The 21451-nt window shown below is 34.2% G+C and overlaps 1 protein-coding gene across 1 annotated transcript in view; it reads right to left on the minus strand.

Moving 5' to 3' along the window:
• LOC110461116 (ankyrin repeat domain-containing protein 50-like) overlaps positions 1 to 21451 on the minus strand; it is a 157231-nt gene that overhangs the window by 22850 nt on the left and 112930 nt on the right. Inside the window, exons 15-16 of the mRNA XM_021514421.1 lie at positions 15941 to 16024; positions 14544 to 14627 (exon numbers count right to left, since the gene is read on the minus strand). Coding sequence (XP_021370096.1) covers positions 14544 to 14627; positions 15941 to 16024 — 168 coding nt within the window. The remainder of the gene's footprint in view (positions 1 to 14543; positions 14628 to 15940; positions 16025 to 21451) is intronic.

Here is a 21451-nt window from a genome sequence, read left to right on the forward strand (position 1 = left end):
ACTACTTACGGCTTTATATGTCTCTGTCTGAAGACAGGTAATACAATATTCAATATTAATTCAGATATTTCATATATTTAACAACCGGATCACGCTTTACCTTTTAAATAAGAAGTTTCATTGGTTCTAAATTTTAGTAATCACAGGTTCGTTAGACGAGAGCAACTGTTTAGACTATACACCAAAGTCGTATATATTGTCATATACGTCTCTGGTTAAGAATAACGCTCTTAAAAAAAATCAGTTTATTTTATATAGTTTTGATAACTGACATACGGATGCACATTATCTTTCTTAAAAATGGTTAAGTTCGCTTTAAATGAATAAAGAAACAAGATATTTCGAAAATCTCGTTCACTTTAAACACATAAGTGTACTTAACTTAAATGGTATTTTTTCTAATGAAAGCCTTTGTGGAGATCATTGTCATTATCACTCGAAGTGTCAACAACCCGGGAGTTTACATTGCTGTTTTAGGAAGTTAACAGGAGTACCTTGGATAACAGATTTGTAACTCATTAGTGTATTCATGCAAAAGGTATATTGTTGAAATGTAAACATACATTGTTGAAATTCATACATTCCGATGACGTCACGTTGTTGACTGACAGGACGGCTGGATTTTGTGTTCATTTACAAACGTTTACTTCGATGACATAAAAGGACGCCTTTTATGTAAAGAAAAGGCCCTAAATAGTAATGATTAAAAAAACCAAATATGAATAAAATACATTTATACTGGCTTTATGTATCTCTAGAGTGATGTATAAAGCACCAGTTCAGCAATACGATTAAGTTATGCATCATTATCAAATGGTCGTTCATTTCGATCCTAACCCTGGCCGTAGTACAAAATAAGCATTATTTCCGTATTTATTTCATTCGAAGTAAATATAAGTTACTATCGACCTGTGCTATTATATCGTTTTGCTTACGGAATTAGAGCGGCCGTGTTTGCATAGCTATACTGACAACACGGCCGGCAAGGGACTATAGACTGCCTCACCTGTACGGGCTTCGCCGGAGCGCGGCTACATCAAAGGGAATACCGCTGTGTGAGTGAGCGGGACAACGACTTAATTTTCGGGCGCCAATGACCAGTTTTCGGGAACAAAGGCACAATCTTAATGAATTGTTATGTTCCTGAAAATTGGTTGTTGTCCCTGAAAATTGGTTGTTGTTCCTGAAAACTGGTCCATGTCCCGATAACTTGGATATGGTTTTTAAATTTAAATGGTGCTCCGCTAGTTTAAAGAGTGTTTACGTTATTTTGGCTATGCAGATATGATTTAGATTGTACATCATTAAGTTAGCCCATGCATATATTATTTAGATGGTACGTCATTAAGTTAGGTCACGAATTTATGATTTAGATTGTGTTTTGTAAAATTCAATGTTAATTGAAGTAAACTGGTAAAATTAGAAAGATTAAGTGGTAGAATTGATTTTTTTGTTGTTAAGTGTTTCCCAGTGTAAGGTAACCTACTCGCTAATATCCAGGCCAACAAATGTGATTAATATAAGCTGAAATAACATGTTTCATAATTGTTGTAAAATAAAGAAAGTTTATATATGATTCCTGTACAAGTTTTATTCAAAGTGTCGCAAGAATATACACTTAAGAATAATAAAAATGGTGATTAATTCAAACAGCCAGGACCTTTTGATTTTCTAGATTTGTATCCCCCGCTTTCACCGAAACGGGGGATATTAATTTGGGTTTGTCCGTCTGTCTGTCTGTCTGTCACGCTTCGTTTCCGTGCAATAACTACAGCAAATATTAACTGATTTTTTTCAAACCTAGTCACAGGGTTAAATGCCTAAAGGGCTCAGCCAAGTTCGATAACCACTTTCAGCAGACCCCATTTGGAGGAGTTATGTCCCCTTGAATAATGAAAAACGTCATTATATCCCGCGCTTCGTTTCCGTGCAATAACTACAACAAATGGTAACCGATTTTCTACAAACTTCGTCACAGGGTTAAATGCCCTAAGGGTTCTGCCAAGTTCGATCACCACTTTCAGCGGACTTTATTTGGCAGAGTTATGGCCCCTTAAATAACGAAAAACATTGTTATCTGCCATTTCCGTGCAATAACTACAACAATGTTAACTGATTTTCTTCAAACTTGGTTACAGGGTTAATTGGCCAAGTTCGATGACCACTTTCAGCGACTTTATTTGGCGGAGTTATGGCCCCTTGAATAGCCAAAAATGTCATTACCTGCTGTTTCTGCTCATTAACTGTTGCAAATATTATCCGATTGTCTTCAAACTTAGTAACAGGGCCTGGATATGTAAACCAGGACAGACCGGTGTGTTAGTTACGATGACCATGATCGCTATCAGGGGTGGCCTTAGCTCAGCGGGGGTGCACTACCTCTCACCGGTACTTCACGTTTCGCCCCCTGGGCATCCCTTTTTCAGTAAAGCCAGAGCACAGTAGTATAGTAACTCGGTAATGAAGTTGACGTAAAACCTATCAATCAATCAATTAATTAGAGTATATATATATATGTCTCTGGTTAAAGGATTTTAAAAGGGGATGGCCGGGGTAGTTTTTGGAAGTGATCTCTTCTTTGTTGTGGTCTTTACGCCAACGGTACGAACCTTTTTATGTGACTCTAGATGTAAATTGAAGAATCTAATCGGTATCACCCGGGACAGATTTTGAGTACAATTTATTTTTTAGGTTTCTTTGATGTTAATCGTTTTTTAATATATTAAGCATAACTTGTACAATGGAAACATAGTAGATTTGATGCTAATAATTATTTCACTATGAATAAAAATACAGTAAAACCTCACTCCGGACATTAACTCGAGTTGACATTTCCTGTTGTCTGCAATATTAGTGAGGAAATATAGACAACCCGAAACTGTTGGACACCACCGTTGTTTCCGTCTCTGCCTCTAGACTCGTTGATGGGGGCATTTTAATTCAAAATGAAATCCGTAATCCACGTCAATTTGAATGGACAAAGTCTAACGAACGGGACCTACATTCCGATTGTTTCAAGATTCAATTAAAACTTTGTTTACCATGTTAGATAAAAAGCAGGACGGACCGCTCCGTTAGTTGTAACGATTGTTTAAGATCACCGATGTACACGAGAGTACTATGTACGTGTGTGAGAAAGGGTTGGAGGAATGAAACACTCTATATTTGTAACTAAAACTGTGTCGCTTTACGTAAAACAGCAACGGCTAAATCATGAGACATTTGCAGTTTTGATACAAATACACTTTTATATTTCGATTTCTATTCGCAGACAATATTCCCCATTATGTAATTTTCTTGTAAGATACAATAATACGTATTTTATTGTGTATAATATGGTAAACTAGTAATCGTGCAAAATAATCAGGAACCGCTTGAATACTATAAAAAAATAGCACCTCCATACCTGAGGCACGTGTCAACGGCGTGGCAGTTGGTTAGTGTACTGGACACGTCGATTAATACTGATATAAACCAGTATGTACCCTTTATGGAATACAATATAGCAGATATACACTATTTCATAATAATTACGAATATATAGGAAGATCACATGCAATGAATTGTTTCCAATCCTTTCCGAGACTTACCACATAACTGCTAATCAGGGGCGGGATCACCTTTCAAGATTTTCAATTTTGTGGACATACTTGGACTGAATCACGTCAAGTTACGTCAAGTTAAACAACAACAAAACGGCTCTGCTAATATTCCTCAGGTTCTTATTTTTCTTTAGTTATCGATGTCGAATTCGAATTATACTTCGATATTCTCTATCTCTTTTCTATTCCTCAGCGGATTGAAACATTGTTATTATATACAATACTTCTAGAAATGTATAAACTGTAGTATATTAATTCATAAAGAAAACTCAATTGCTGTATTAATGTACCATTACTTCCTTTACCACCTATACCATCCTATATCATCTATACTTCCTATATAACCTATATCCTCCTACAGTTACTAAACGTCCTATACCACATATGCCCTTCTTCATCATCTATACTTCCTAAACCACCTATACCCTTCTTCATTACCTATACGTCATATACCACCTATACCCTCCTACACCACCATTACTTCATATATCACATATACCCTCCTACATCACCTACACGTCATATATAACATATACCCTCCTACATCACCTATACGTCCTATACCCCCTTTGCTTTCCTACATCACATTTACTTCATATGCCCCCTTTGCCCTCCTACATCACCTTTACTTCCTATAACCCATTTGCCCTCCTACATCACCATTACTTCCTATAAACCATTTGCCCTCCTACATCACCAATACCACCTAAAACCTTCTTCATCATATATACCTCCTAAACCACCTATACTCACCTACATCAACTATTCTTCCTACATCGGCTTTACTTCATATACCACATGTACCTACATACATCACCTTTACCTACTATACCACAATAACCATTATACATCACCTTTACTTCCTATAACCACATATACCCTCCTATATCACCTTTATTTTCCATACCTTCCTATGTAAACTGAACTTCCTCCACCACATATACCCTCCAACACCACCTATACTTCCTATACCACCTTTACCATCCTACATCATCTTTACCTCATATACCATCTATACCCTCCTACATCACATTGACTTCCTATACCACCTATACCCTCCTACATCACATTTACTTCCTAACCCACCTATACCCTTTTATGTCATCTATATTTCCTATACCACCTATACCCTCCTACGTCATCTATACATCCTGAACCACCTATACCCTCCTACATCACTTTAAATAGCTATATCCTCCTACATCACCTTTACTTCTTATACCACATATACCTCCTACCTCACCTTTGCTTTCTTTACCCTGCTACGTCACCTTAACTTCATTTTCCACCTATACCCTCCAACATCATCTTTACTTCATATACCAACTATACCCTCCTACATCATCTATACTTCATATACCACCTATACTTCCTACACCACCTATACCCTCCTACGTCATCTATACTTCCTATACCACCTACACTTCCTATACCACATACACAATTGTGGGATCGCACAACGTTACACGATGTGCGGTGTGCGCACGATGTGTGCACGGTTTGTGAACGGTGTGTGCACGATTGGCGAACGATAAAAAAGCTGGACGATCATTGCTTGCGCACATCTGTGCGCACGATGGACGGACGTTGTGCGATAGCAATCGTGGTTGGTGTAAATTGAGGAATGCCTTAACAATTTATACGGTTTCGTGTTTAAACATATACACTTGATATATACGTATGTTTCTATATTCTAGCAACATCTATAAACTTATCTTTCTGTCGATACATTCTTATATTTAGAAATTGTGTTCTCTGTGTTTTTAAACAAACTTAATCGACACATGTAAAATTACAACACAATCCCGTATACAGGTAAACATAACCACTTTGTACATGTACCTGGACCGTAGTTTTCTCCCCGCCTGGGGCACTTACGTAACTCGTCGGGTAAGGCCAGGGGTGTGAAAATCCAGGTGAAGGGGAGGTATAGGCAAACGAATGCAAATAACAAATACTATTCATTACGGTCAAACGGTATCGCATATCAGCTCTGTGTGTCAACAGGCATGTGTAGTGGAGGGATTTGCAACTCCGAGTCCATTGGCGAACACTTATCGTCGCTTTTGTGTTTGTTCACTGGACCGTGAAGTCATCGAGGGCCTACTCTGGCCGGTCTGCGCTTGCGCGCTAGTGTCAGGTTATACTCGCACTTGCTTCCGGTGTCATGTCAACACTAACGAAGTGTTTTGATTGCGGTTATCCAAGTTTACTGGGCTGTGTATTAGTAGGTCTTCATTTTATTACAGGAGAAATGTTATCGCTGCTACCATGTCTAGCTGTACAGTAGTTGTGTCGGGAGATATTATCGTCTGTATCTTGAGTTTGTGCTATATTTTGGTTTGGACTCTGAGGGAGTCGGTTCATAGCATTTCACGATCGGATACTTCAACGCTTTTCAAATGGTCTCATCATGAATCACACATCATGTCAACGTCTGATTTTCTATCTTGGGGTGATGACATAGATTTAGAACACTTGCTTGGAGAGTTTACAGAATATAGTGAGTTGGACATTTCAGGCGACGATTTTGACAGGGATGTGTAGTGGACTAGTACTCAATATATTAAATTGTACACCCCTGTAATCGCGCAGATTCGGCAGTCAAATAATTCGCGCATACAGTTCAAAGTATCATCAAATAAAAATTACAAAAATCAAATTACTTGTTTGTATTACGTGCCATTTTCATTAGACCCTTTCCCACAAGTGTCCCGGATTGGGTACCGCCACAGTGGTCAGTTTCCAGACCAATAAAAACAAAAACACTGACATACTACAAATAACACCTGCAAACATTTCTCATCTTTTTAATTAATTGATATCCCACGTTTGAAAATTGGTGGAATATAGGCCTATTGGAAGAAAATTTGATCTAAACAGAGAGATGACAACATGGTTTCACTGAAAATGACGCCATTTCCGACGTGATACAAATATTAGCTCTTTTTGAAACAAAAATAACACAAATTAATAATAACTCACCGCCATAAGACTACTTCCTTACACATTTTTTTTTATTTATCTTTACATTGCTGTTAATTCTGAAAAGCTTGAATAAATTTTTGGAAAAAATTTGAAACACAAAATGGGTGGTAATGTGATTTTTTCCACCTAAAATTTTCAAATGTTTACAAAAAAGTTCGTAACATAGCGGGCAGTTCCTGACCAATAAAAACGAAAATACTGACGGAGGACAAATGAACACGGGTCTACACAATACAAAAATTACTCATCCTTTTATAGATATCCGTTGTTTAAAAAATGGTGGAATTTATTGGAAGAAAATTTGATCTAAACAGCGAGATGACAACATGGTTTCACTGAAAATGACGCAAAGTGATACAAACATAAGCTCTTTTTGAAACAAAAATAACAAAAATTAATAATAACTCACCGCCATAAGTTTACCCCCATACAAAATTAAATTAATTAAGCTTTCCATGGATATACTTCATTCTAATGTAAACCGTTCCGTTGAGGAGGAATTAGAAACACAACTTTGTTGGGTTAGCAAAACAATAACTTGTCCGCTAGGGGGCGCTCGCCTCATAGAACACCGATCAAGGGAGATAAGCCAACCTCACTCGGAACATATTTACTAAGGCAAAGAGGAAGTTGCGTATCCCTCCACTACACATCCCTGATGTCAGGCACTGGTCAGGTAAAACTCCAGACACTCATAAAATTGTTATTTACCTATTCTGTTTCCTTGGAGCCAAACCCATTCTTGACAGCCTAACGGTCGCTGTAATACTGTGTAACACGCATTGTTTTTTTTTGTCATACCGTAATTTTGATCTACAAATGATACCGAATCGCACAGTTGTGCGGCGAGAAACGCACATCGGGGCGAAAGATTGCTAAATCGCCCAGTTGTGAGCACCATGTGTGGACGTTGAGGGAACGATGTATGGACGGGGTTCGCACGCTATTTTTGATGCGTTGTGTGGTCCCACAACTGTACCCTCCTACATCAACTTTCCTTCATATACCACCTATACTTCCTATCCCACATATACTTCCTATACCACTTATACTTCCTATACCCCCTATACTTCCTATCCCTCCTATACCTCCTATACCACTTATACTTCCTATACCACCTATACCCTCCTACACCACCTATACTTCCTATACCACTTATACTTCCTATACCACCTATACTTCCTATACCTCCTATACCTCCTATACCCTCCTACGTCATCTATACTTCCTATACCACATATACTTCCTATACCACAATTACCCTCCTACATCATTTTATTAACTATATCCTTCTACATCACCTGTACTTCATATACCACCTATATTCCCCTACATCACCTATACTTCATATACCACCTATACCCTCCTACATCACATTTACTTCATATACCACCTATACCCTTCTACACCACCTTTACTTCCTATACCACGTATACTTCCCACACCACCTATACCCTCCTACGTCATCTATACTTCCTATACCACCTATACTTCCTATCCCACTATACCCTCCTACATCAGCTTTATTACCTATATCCCCCTACATCATCTATACTTCCTATACCACCTATGCCATCCTACATCACATTTACTTCATATACCACCTATACCCTCCTACACCACCTATACTTCCTATACCACTTATACTTCCTATACCACCTATACTTCCTATACCTCCTATACCTCCTATACCCTCCTACGTCATCTATACTTCCTATACCACATATACTTCCTATACCACAATTACCCTCCTACCTCAACTTTATTAACTATATCCTTCTACATCACCTGTACTTCATATACCACCTATATTCCTCTACATCACCTATACTTCATATACCACCTATACCCTCCTACACCACCTATACTTCCTATACCACTTATACTTCCTATACCACCTATACTTCCTATACCCCTATACCCTCCTACATCAGCTTTATTAACTATATCCCCCTACATCATCTATACTTCCTATACCACCTATACCCTCCTACATAACATTTACTTCCTATACCCTCCTACATCATATTTACTTCATATACCACATATACTCTCCTACACCACCTATTCTTTCTTTACCACCTACACACTTCTACATCACCTACAAATGTAAATTGTCTTTACCATCTATACCCTCCTGCATTTATTTAGTTTAAGTAATTATGTTCATTTATTTTATTTCAATATTTTTATTTCATATTATTGATTTATTAATTAATTTGTTTTATTTATTCAATTCAATTATTTTGATTTCATTTTATTGATTTATTAATTAATTTGTTTCATTTATTCATTTCAATTATTTTGATTTCATTTTATTGATTTATGTAATAATTTGTTTTATTTATTCAATTTAATTATTTATTGATATTTTTCATTTGTGGCGATTTTTGCCATTCGTGGTTTAACCATAATAACGTTCTTTTTAGTCTATTCAATATTTTAAATACTATTTGAATACTCATCACTATTTTATTAAATATTAAAAATTAATAATAATGTGTCCTCTTAATTCAGCCTAAAGAAATACCGAATACACAACTACTGTAGTAAAATTGCTAAGTCTCAATTATCTTCAATGGCGTAATCAAAATCTATTTATTTTCAATGTTGGCAAGGGCCTTGTACCTCTCGAACCTCGCAGAAAGCACCCCTGATACATATAGCGAGTCGAGCGCAGGACTTAGGCTACATACATTGTACTTCGACCTGGACGTAAACCCACAATATAGACAATAGAATTAACGAAAAAAAACATACACACATAAAACTACAAATATTTTATAAAATGAAACTCGCCGTTTAGAAGCACTAATTATAAGCCTCTCTTCAATCCAGACTAGGCCTACCCTGGTGTCGTTACGAAACCATCAGCCCATGCGTGCAGTGATGGAAGTATTTGTAGATTTAGTTGAATTCGATTCATATATTCATATGAACAGAATGATATAAGTATGAAAATTAAATATCTAGAATATACAAATAACTAATTACTCAATTACTTTCTACTTATAATTTTACTGGCCAATTAAGGTACGTGTATAGACGTGCATCAATCAATCAGCACACGACGCAGCCCAAATATTCGAATATAAATATAAGTCATTGTTAAACTTCAAACCGATTATTTCAAGTATTTTTTTTTTTTATTTGTATATTTATTTTATTATTAATTTGCAAACTTTATTATAGATATAGATCTAACTATTTTTTTTATATAAAAACTTTTCAGCACTCACATATTCTTAAAATAACCTGTACATAGCCATCGATCGTTTTCTTAAATAACCAGAAAAACGCATATTCAACGCATATTAAACGCTAAACTTAAAACGCACATCAAACGGTCAACGGAAACGCAACGGAAACGCAACGGAAACTCAACGCTAACGCAACGCAAACGCAACGGAAACGCAACGCACTTTTGGTAAAGAAAAATGTGCTAGGTGCATTTTGGGGGAAATGTGCTAGGTGGAATTTAAGAGAAATGAGCTAGGTGCAATTTAGGAGAAATTTGCTAAGTGTAACTTAGGAGAAATGTGCTAGGTGCAATTTAGAAGAAATATGCTAGGTGAAATTTAGGAGAAATGTGCTAGGTGCAACTTAGGAGAAATGTGCTAGGTGCAATTTAGGAGAAATGTGCTAAGTGTAACATAGGAGAAATGTGCTAGGTGAAATTAAGGAGAAATGTACTAGGTGCAATTTAGGAGAAATGTACTAGGTGCAACTTAGGAGAAATGTACTATGTGTAATTTAGGAGAAATGTACTAGATGCAATTTTAGAGAAATGTTCTAGATGCAATTTAGGAGAAGTGAACTACATGTAGGTGCAAATTTTTTTTAAACGTGTGGTCACCCCTGTTACCTGCGGCTATTGTTATTTCGAAGGTATAATCACCTGGTACAAAGCCATACTGGTGCTTAGTTAAGATAGAATTTGCAATTAGATAGTTGTAAAGATATTTGAATACAATTGATTCCCTTATTTTACTGAAACATGAGGTTATTGAGATTGGTCTATAATTTAAAACCATCATTTGATTAACCATTCCCTTTATATATAGCATTTATGTTTGATTGTTTCCAGCTATTCGGTAATATTCCTGATTCAAGTGTTTTATTAGATAAAACTGGTGGGTAATGTAAGAGAGTTACTTTTTTTTACAACTTTAGGGATTACACCATCAGGGCCAGGGGGTTTATTTACATTAAGAATATTATTTGATCAGATACATCTTGTTCAGTGATATGAATGTTAGTTAGTGGGTATGGAGTACAGGCCTGTGCTGTCTGAGGTAATTCTAGGTCGGGTAATGATGTAGAGATATTAGTAAAGAGGTAGAGATAAAGTGATTGTTAAGGATTTCTGCTTTGTCAAGAGGATGGTGAAAGAGTTGGTCATTGTGTTCAAGAGGAGGAATAGAAAAGGATTTGTTGGAGTAATTATTAATATATTTTGCTATCTTCCACCATTTGTCTCGGGGGACCATGTTTTCATTTAGACAATTTTCAAGTTTTTGAATATAATTCACTTTTGCCTCAGAAATCAAGTCAATAGTTTCATTCCTGAGTAAACGAAATATTTTCGAGTCGTGCGGATTATTTGGTACTTTGGTTTTTCTATGAATTCTATTACGTTGTCTCATTTTCAGTCTTAAATTGTTTTTCATCCATGGCTTATCGGTTGGGCGTATAGTAATAACTTTGGTGGGAAAGAAACTATTGACTTGTTCTCTGATTGAATTAGTTATACATTTGAGTTAAATGCATCAGAGTCCAGATTTAATGACAAATTCAACCAATCAATATTAAGAAGTGCATTATCTATACTTTCTAAATCAGCTGCATCACATTTCAAAATAGTTTTCTTATGATTCACTTGTTTGAATACAGTAAAAAAAATGGGCACTGAATGGTCACTTCAAAATGTTGGTGATACATAAGTATTTTAATTAAGTTTAGGTTGTTAGTAAAGATGACATCAATAGAAGTGGCACTATCAGGTTTTATTCTTGTATGTTCATTAATAAGACTAGTTAATTTGTGTTTTATAAGGAGTCTTGATAAATGATCATTTAGTAGTCTATTTAACATATTAATATTAATATCACCTGTAAGTATAACATTCAATGAAGTATCAGAAGCTCTAGTTAATATATCATCAAGCTTATTCCAGTATTCAATATTACTATCTTGTCTATACATACATCCGAGAAAACATTTATGATTATTTAATAAACTATAACCCCACCCAGACTATACACACACTTTCATTATTTCCAAACTCGGCTTCAATAAGTGGGGTTGTATTTCTGAGAGATCTTATATTGAGATGAGCTAGCTTTAAATTTTGTATTGATAAAATAGGTAATTACATAGATTAATTAAAAATACGAGTAATGAAAACAAAGACATAGCTCCTTAAAAAATGGGTTTTTTTTGCGTTTAGAAAACTGCCAGTGATCAACCGTTACCATAGTTCAGCAAACCTGGACATCTATCATATTACCCATTGTCGGTGTGGATAGAGCGGGGAGGTGGGCTAGGTCGATCCTCCAGCTGTTAGAAATTTCTTCAGGCAGGACATATGAACAGCAGTTTAGCAAGAGAGTGAGATAACAATAAAACAGACAGTACAATACAACTTCCATACACACACTCACAGCAATAACACACAAACACATGTTATTAAACGACTCATAAATGTGCTTGAGATGCTTAAAAACATAGGTCTCCGAGATATACATAGATAATACATTCAGTATTTTATAATACACTTGCAATGGTTAATAATATCAATCCAAAACATAAATATGCAGAATAGAAAAAACACTAAAAATTAGAATATTTTGATTTGAATAAATAGACATATCTATGGTAAAAGTATAAGAGAAAACATGTGAAACATATATGTTTAACTCTACAAGCCCCATGTGATCAACATATCGCCCGCATTTTGCTATACTAAACGGAAGTACAACTATTATATCAGTTCACAATTCAACAATTCACACTTACGAAGTCGTCTTTTTATTGCGAGTGTATAGAAAGAACGTGCTTTTTATCAATTAAATCAAGCCGAACAACAATAGGATGAGGCACGTGGAAATTATCGGGATGTTTGTGCACGTGCACGCAGAAAGCGATCGTGTTGATAGCACATGTATTCCATACGTGTAGCTCGAAAATAGAGTATATGAGAAAGAGAATGTGTACTTGCTATGGTCACGTGTATATTGGTCTTTATATTCCTATTATATTGACATTAATTATGTTTGGGTTTGTTGGGATGAGTACGTTGAACGTGTTGAGAGGCTAGAGTTCTGAGGCGGAAGTTCGTGTCGGTGTTCTTTTTAAGAGGGGTCGGGTTAGGAATCTAACTCACTGAGGTGTGTGACTTGGGCCTTGGCCCCACTAGCATGCCTGATGACGATTCTCCCGTCGTTAGTCCATGTTTCAGATATGTTGATTTAAGATGACGGGCCTTGGAAGATATCATCGCTCTCTGCTTCGTTAGCACCTCGTTTACAAACAACTCGGAACTTAAGACAGTTTATCCGAGAATATTATTCTAGATCGTCCTGTCACTCATGGATATCAGTTAGTTATTTCTGTATGTCCGGGATCCCATATTTATAAATCATTGTGTCCTTGAGTCATTACTCAAAAGTCAATAACATCAGGGTCGGTGATTGCATTAATAGTGCTGATACTCTTCTTAATGCTGCATTCATGATGAATATAGTACAGTATACGAAGAATAATATGGGAAGACTAGGATATACACCGTTTATTTTAGCGAAACATGGCGGCTCAAACAGTGACCACTAGTCGTGTAAAAGGTCCATATAAATACATTCTCTTCGGCCACCGGAATCATAGGTTTATTAGGTCGATACGAATTAATGACATTTTTGAAACCTAACGGATAAAGATTAATGATTATCTCATAGAGTAAAGTATTTTCCTTATTATTGTTTGTTGAAATGACTTTTGACTTATTATTATCAAGCCCAACAAAAAGTATATCAATGTATATGATTTTGCCGCAAACACTGTTGATTGACGTTTAACAAATGTTTTCCCAGCACCTCATCCTTAATATTCAAGGTTAAATGTCACGTGTTATGTAATTAGACTGTTCTGGAAAGACAAGTAAAAGATATATTGGATCGTTTCCTGGGTAGTGAAGGTATCAGAAAAAATTCCATCAAGTAAGAATTATGAAATTACACCATATACTATTTTAAAGCAATTGACATCATTCGTGATTGTATTTGTGAAGATTGATTTTCTGTTCATGGCAGATTAATACATTTTGTTTAAATGTAACACGGGACTGCGATCAAAGCGTGGACTTTCCGTTTGGTTACATTGATGTTTGCAAAAGAAAATTATGTATAATTGTAGCAAATAAAAAACACTGTTAATTTAATTTTGGTGTTGTTTTCAACTCAACGTTTTAATTTTAATTCCCTGTTTACGTTTTCGCTTTTATCTACTGAAATAAATATATTGGAACAACAATAGTTGACGTCATTTGAATCTTTAGCAAACCTCAATATATAACTTTAAAATACACCATACCAATGTCAAACTGTTCAATTTGATCAAGTATATATATATATGTATATATTTGAAGTTATATAATTCACGGGATTTCAAAGAAAGCGTGGCATTAACGACGATATCAGTTAATGTCTGAAGAAGATTACAAACGAATAATTGTAGTATAAGCATGTTTGGAAAAAATTGACCGGTGTTTAATTTTGTTATCGTTGTATGGTTTCCTACTGAAAATCACCAAAATCGTTTGTGTCATGACCACACATTTCTTTTCTTTTAACTTGTCATGTATTCATATCCAGATACCACATTTTGACAACATGATATAATTTTACGTGCTTAAGAACCAATATTGTAACGCATTTATCAATATGATGTAAAACAAACCTCTTTCGGATCTGCTCCTTTGTCCAACAACATCTTAACGATGTCGGTATGGCCATTACGAGCTGCGTACTTCAATGCATCAGGCTGGATAAACAAACACAAAATTTCAGTAAAAAAATGTGATTGAACAAGGAAAATGTTATAATTACAGGTCTGCAGCATCGCTTTGAAAAATACATTATTTGTGGCATCATTATTTTTTATTGATATGTATGTGCTTATTTAAATCTAAAAAGAATCATAGGTTTATTAGTTTTATACGAGTTAATGAAATTTTGAAACCTAACGGATATAGATTAATGATTATCTCTTGGAGCAAATATCGTGTCACCAACATCACTTTGTCTTTTCCTTATTAATATTTATTAAAGTGAATTGTGACTTATTATTACCAAATCAAACAAAAGTATATAACTGTATATGATTTTGCGCAAACACTGTTGATGACTAAGTAATAATTCTTGATTGACGTTTTACAATTGGTTTCCCAGCATTTCATCCTTAATACTCAAATGTAAATGTCACCTGTTATGTAACAATACTGATCTGGTAAGACAATACAAGCTATTTTGGATCGTTTCCAATGTAATGAAGCTATCAGAATAAATGTTATCAAGTAAGATTTATGAAATTACACCATATAATATCTTAAAGCTTTTGACACCATTCGTGATTGTATTTGTGAAGATTGATTTTCTGTTCATGTTAGAATGATACATTATGTTTAAATGTTACAAGGGATTGCGATCAAAGCGTCGACTTTCCGTTGGGTTACATTGATGTTTGCAAAAGAAAATTATGTATGACTGTAGCGAATGAAAAACGATGTTAATTTAGTTTTGGTGTTCTTTTCAACTCATCGGTTCAATTTAAATTCCCTGTTTACGTTTTCGCTTTTATCTACTGAAATAAAAATATTGGAACAACAACATTTCTCCTCCTCTGAACTCATGCATCGCTATATATTTTACAATAGTTGACATCATTTGAATCTTTAGCAAACCTAAAAATATAACATTAAAACACACCATACCAGTGTCAATCTGTTCAATTTGATCAAATTTGATATATATATATATATATTTGCAGTTATAGAATTCACGGGATTTCAAAGAAAGCGTGGCATTAACGACGATATCAGTTAATGTCTGCAGAAGATTACAAACGAATAATTGTAGTAATAGCTTTTTTGGAAAACGACCGGTGTTTTATTTTGTTATCGTTGAATGGTTTCCTACTGAAAATTACCAAAATTATTTGTGTCATGACCACACATTTATTTTCTTTTAATTTGTCATGTATCCATATCCAGACACCAAATTTTGACAACATGATATAATTTTACGTACTTAAGAACCAATATTGTAACGCATTTATCAATATGATGTAAAACAAACCTCTTTCGGATCTGCTCCTTTGTCCAACAACATCTTAACGATGTTGGTATGGCCATTACGAGCTGCGTACTTCAATGCATCCGACTGATTAAACAAACACATAATATCAGTAAACAAAATGAGATTTAACAAGGAAAATGTCATTATTATAGGTCTGCAGCATCGTTTTGTAAAAAACATTCTTTGTAGCATCATTATTTTTTTATTAATTTGTATGTGCTTATCTAAAAAGAATCATTGGTTTATTAGTTTGATACCAGTTAATGAAATCTTTGAAACCTAACGGATATAGATCAATGATTATCTCATAGAGTAAATATCGTGTCAACAACATCACTTTGTCTTTTCCTTATTAATGTTTGTTAAAGTGATTTGTGACGTTTTATTACCAAATCAAAGTAATAAGTCTAGATTGACGTTTTACAAATGGTTTCCCACACCACATCACTAATATTCGAGGTTGAATGTCACGTGTTATGTTATTAGACTGTTCTGGTAAGACAAGTACAATTTATATTGGATGGTTTCCTGTGTAGTGAACGTATCAGAGGAAAATCAAGTAAGAATTTAGAAAATATACCATATATTATTTTAACGCTATTGACATCATTCGTGATTGTACTTGTGGAAATTGATTTTCTGTTCATACCAGAATAACATATTTTGTTTATATGTTACACGAGATTGCGATCAAAGCGTTGTGCACTTCCCGTTGGGTTACATTGATGTTTGCATTAATAAGTGATGTATGCTTGTAGATAATAAAGAATTAAATTTCATTTAGTTGTGGCGTTGTTTTTCACTTATCTTTTCAATTATAGTTCCTTGTTTACGTTTCCGCTTTGATCTACTAAAACAGATATTGTTATTGTCCTGGTACCACAACCTTCCTCCTCCTCTGAACTCATGCATCGCTTTATATTTAACAATAATTGACATCATTGAAACTATTAAAAACCTAAATATATGACTTTAAAACACACATTTGCCAATGCCAATCTGATCATTAGATACTGCCTCTGTTACGGGATTAAACTGGACTAAAGAAATATCAACTCTTTTACAAATACAACAGGATATCAGAGTACGTATGGTAAGACTAATACACAAGGAGGCGAGTCGTTTCAGGTATAATGAGGGATAAAAGATGACGGTAAGGGACTTGATCAAACACTGCTTATGTTCAATTGTATCAAGTTAATAATATGTATTTATTGATAAGCAGGTATAAATTACACGGGATTTCAAAGACAGCGTGGCAATAACGACCATAACAGCCAATGTCTGCATATGATTACACACGATTCATTGTAGTATAAGCATGTTTGGGAAAACCACCGGTGTTTCATTTTGTTATCGTTGTGTTGTTTCCTACTAAAAATGACCAAAATCGTTTTTGTCATGACCTCACATTTCTCTTCTTTTAACTTGTTATATGTTCAGATACCAAATATTGACTACATGGCATAAACTTTTAGATCACCTGTTTCTTTAGCACAGTTCAATGATAAATTGATGCAGATCAATTTTATAGTTAGCTGGAAAGTTTATTTGGGTGATTCTTTGTTCCCACTGGTCACTCCAAATTATCTTATATATTTATATACCAAGACAATAACTTACAAAGATATTAGTATTAAAGATAAAATTAATTGAAATTGTTGTGTTGTGGTTAATTTGTGACTATTTGATAAATGATTTTGCCTCAAATACTGTTCTTGTTCTGGTAAGACAAGTACAATTTATATTGGATGGTTTCCTGTGTAGTGAACGTATCAGAGGAAAATCAAGTAAGAATTTAGAAAATATACCATATATTATTTTAACGCTATTGACATCATTCGTGATTGTACTTGTTAAAGAGTGGCATTAACGACCATATCAGTTAATGTCTGCATAAGATTACAAACGAATAATTGTAGCATTAGCATGTTTGGACAAACGACCGGTGTTTAATTTTGTTATCGTTGTATGGTTTCCTATTAAAAAGGACCGAAATCGTTTTTGTCATGATCTAGAATTTCGCTTCCTTTAACTTGTTGTGTGTTCATATCCAGTTACCAAATGTTGACAACATGGCATCATTTTACGTACTTAAGAACCAATATTGTAACGCATATATCAATATGATGTAACACAAATCTCTGAAAATCTTAAACCCCTTACCCCACATGAAAATACTTTTCCCTTCCTTCTAGACAATATCATTATATCTGAAGAGGACATTAAAGATCAATTGTGCTTACTTAATGATGAAAATAACTCCTGGCCCAGATGGCATGATACCCAAGATAATAAAGAAATTAGCACCTTCTCTAATATGTCCTCTAACTTTACTTTGTAATAAGACTATTGAATCTGGTATTATACCTCTTTCTTGGAAAAAAGCTAATACTAATGCAATATACAAAGGTAAGGGTGCTCAAACTGATGTCTCTAACTATAGGCCAATTTCAATTACATCATGTTTTAGCAAAATTGTTGAAAAAGTTATTTTTAAATGTATGTTTGATTATATAAAAGAATGTGATATCATAACGAAACACCAATCAGGCTTCTCACCAAGAGACTCGACTGTAAACCAGTTATTATCTATATATGACACTATTGTAAATAACTTAGATCAAAATAATGAAATCAGATTTGTATTTTGTGATGTAAGTAAGGCGTTTGATAGAGTTTGGCATGAGGGTTTACTTTTTAAATTGGAATCGTATGGCATAAAAGGGAAAATATTACAATGGTTTAGTAATTATCTATCTGATAGAAAGCAGAGAGTATCAACAGAGGGTTTGTATTCAATTTTGAAGCATGTCAAGCCGGAATACCCCAAGGCTCGGTCCTTAATCCATTCCTTTTCCTAATCTATATTAATGATACAACAGAATGTGTAACAAGTAAAATAAAACTTTTTGCAGATGATACTTCTCTCTATGAAGGAAGTAATAGACAACAATCAAAATGAAATTGCAGTGAAATTAAATAATGATCTAGGTTATATTAACGCATGGGCAAAAAAATGGGATATCAAATTTAATTCACTTAGAACTGAATCTGTAATCTTCTCAAGGAAAAGGGAACAAAACCATCCAGATATCTTATTTGGTAATGAAACTGTAACTAATAAACAAACTCATAAGCATCTTGGTTTAACTTTTAGTAGTGATGGAAATGGACATATTATATTGACAATATTTATGAGCTAGCTTATAAAAGAATGAATATATTGAGAACGTTAAAACACAAATTGGATAGAAGAAGTCTTATAACAATATATACCTCTTTTATTAGACCAATACCTGAATATGGGGATGTAATATGGGATAACTGTAGTAACCAAAATCAAAATATTCTTGCGTCATTACAGGGTTGCGAAGAGGGACCTGTCGTTGTAAGATTTATGCAGAAACTGGACTTGAATCACTTTATTGTAGGCGAAAAAAATCATAAATTAGCACTTATGTTAAAAAATTTAAATAATGACACGCCTAAGTACTTAGAGGACATCATTGAACCATGCCTACACAATAATATAAATGTAAGATACCCACTAAGAAATAGCCATATTTTCAATCCCCCTTTCTGTAGAACTGAGAATTATTTCAATAGTTTTTTTCCCTCAATGTGTAGAGAATTGAACCTTCTATCTGCAAAAACTTTAAATGCTACTTCCCTTCAACAATTTAAAAAATTCATCAAGTCTAATAATATGAACAACACTGAAGAAATTTCTAGCACATTTAAATACTATGGGCCAAGAAAATTCAATATCATAATTTGTCAGCTGAGAAATCTTGCTAGCAACCTAAATAGTGACTTTTATATGTATCATCTGAATGACACACCAGCATGTAGATGAGGACATAAAAATGAAAATGCATTTCATTTTATACCCGAATGCCCAATGTATAACAACTTTAGAATGCAATTAGTAATGAAAATTTCTCAATTTTGTATAACTGATAATCATGATCATTTTAATCTAAAAACTCTATTAAATGGATGCTTAATATGCAGCGCTGATATTAACATATCCATTTTACAAAATATATCTACTACATTTGTCAAACTAATAGGTTTTATATGTAATCTCACTCACAGCAAAACTTTACATTGAAAGTGATGCTACTATTTAAAGTGTCATGATCACTCTGCTATTAAATATTGATACTGGTGTATATCTATCTTCACAACATCTCTGGTATTCGGCTGGACTGGATGGAATTGATGAGTGTACTATTATATAACCTGTTCTAACTATTTTATAGTTACATGAATATTCTATAGTGCTTTGTTAAATAAATTTTAAGAGAATCAACTCCAATAATATATAATAACTACATATGAATTCATATCATATTCTGAAATTTTACAAATTGTTTATTTCTTGGTAACTTATCCTATATATCCAGTGGGTGGATGGCGAATGTGTTTATAAACAGGGACTTTTGGGCCTGTATCCCTTGGATTTTATGTAGCATGGGTTGTCAATAAATATACATGATTTATTTAATTATTAATATCTAAAACATAAACAGAAAATGATTGAGCAAAAGTTGTTAAATGTTCATTTCACAAGCTAAATTGGAGTTATCTCCCCTGCACTGTTTAATTGGATTGTTATGACAGAATAAATGTTATGTTTGTAAATAAGTTTGGAAAGAACTAACATAGGCCTAGCCTGACGTCCAATCCAATTTACATATATAAAGTCAATAAAATCTGATGAAATGAAATGAATACAAACCTCTTTCGGATCTGCTCCTTTATCCAACAACATCTTAACGATGTCGGTATGGCCTTCACATGCTGCTTCATACAATACAAGAGACTGTATAAAGAAAACCATTATATTAACAACAAAAATGAGATTTAACAAGGATAATGTTTTAATTACAGGTATCCAGCATCTCTTTTTAAAAAACATTATTTGAGACATCATTATTTTTTCTTAATTTACATGAGATTTGTTTATAAACCGTCATAGGTTTATTAGTTTAATACCCGTTACTAACATTTTTGAAACCGCATAGACATAGATTAATGATTATCGCATAGAGTAAATATCGTGTCACCAACATCACTTTGTATTTTCCTAAGTAATGATTGTTTAAATGAATTGTGACTTATTATTAAAAAATCGAACAAAAAGTATATAAATATACTTGATTTTGCCGCAAATACTGTTAATGACTAAGGAATAATTCAAGATTGACGTTTTACAAATGGTTTCCAAGCATCTCATCCTTAATATTCAACGTTAATTGTCACGTGTTATGTAATCAGACTGTGCTGGTAGGTAAAAGATAAATGGGATCGTTACCTGTGTAGTGAAGGTATCAGAAGAAATTCGACCAAGTGAGAATAAAGAAATTACACCATATTTTATTTAAAAGAAATTGACATCATTCGTGATTGTACTTGTAAAGATTGATTTTCTGTTCATGGCAGAATAACACATTTTGTTTATATGTTACACGGGAAGCGATCAATACGTGGACTTCCCGTTGG

Source organism: Mizuhopecten yessoensis, unplaced genomic scaffold, assembly GCF_002113885.1.
Source record: "Mizuhopecten yessoensis strain PY_sf001 unplaced genomic scaffold, ASM211388v2 scaffold10567, whole genome shotgun sequence".
In the NCBI taxonomy this organism is placed as follows: domain Eukaryota; kingdom Metazoa; phylum Mollusca; class Bivalvia; order Pectinida; family Pectinidae; genus Mizuhopecten; species Mizuhopecten yessoensis.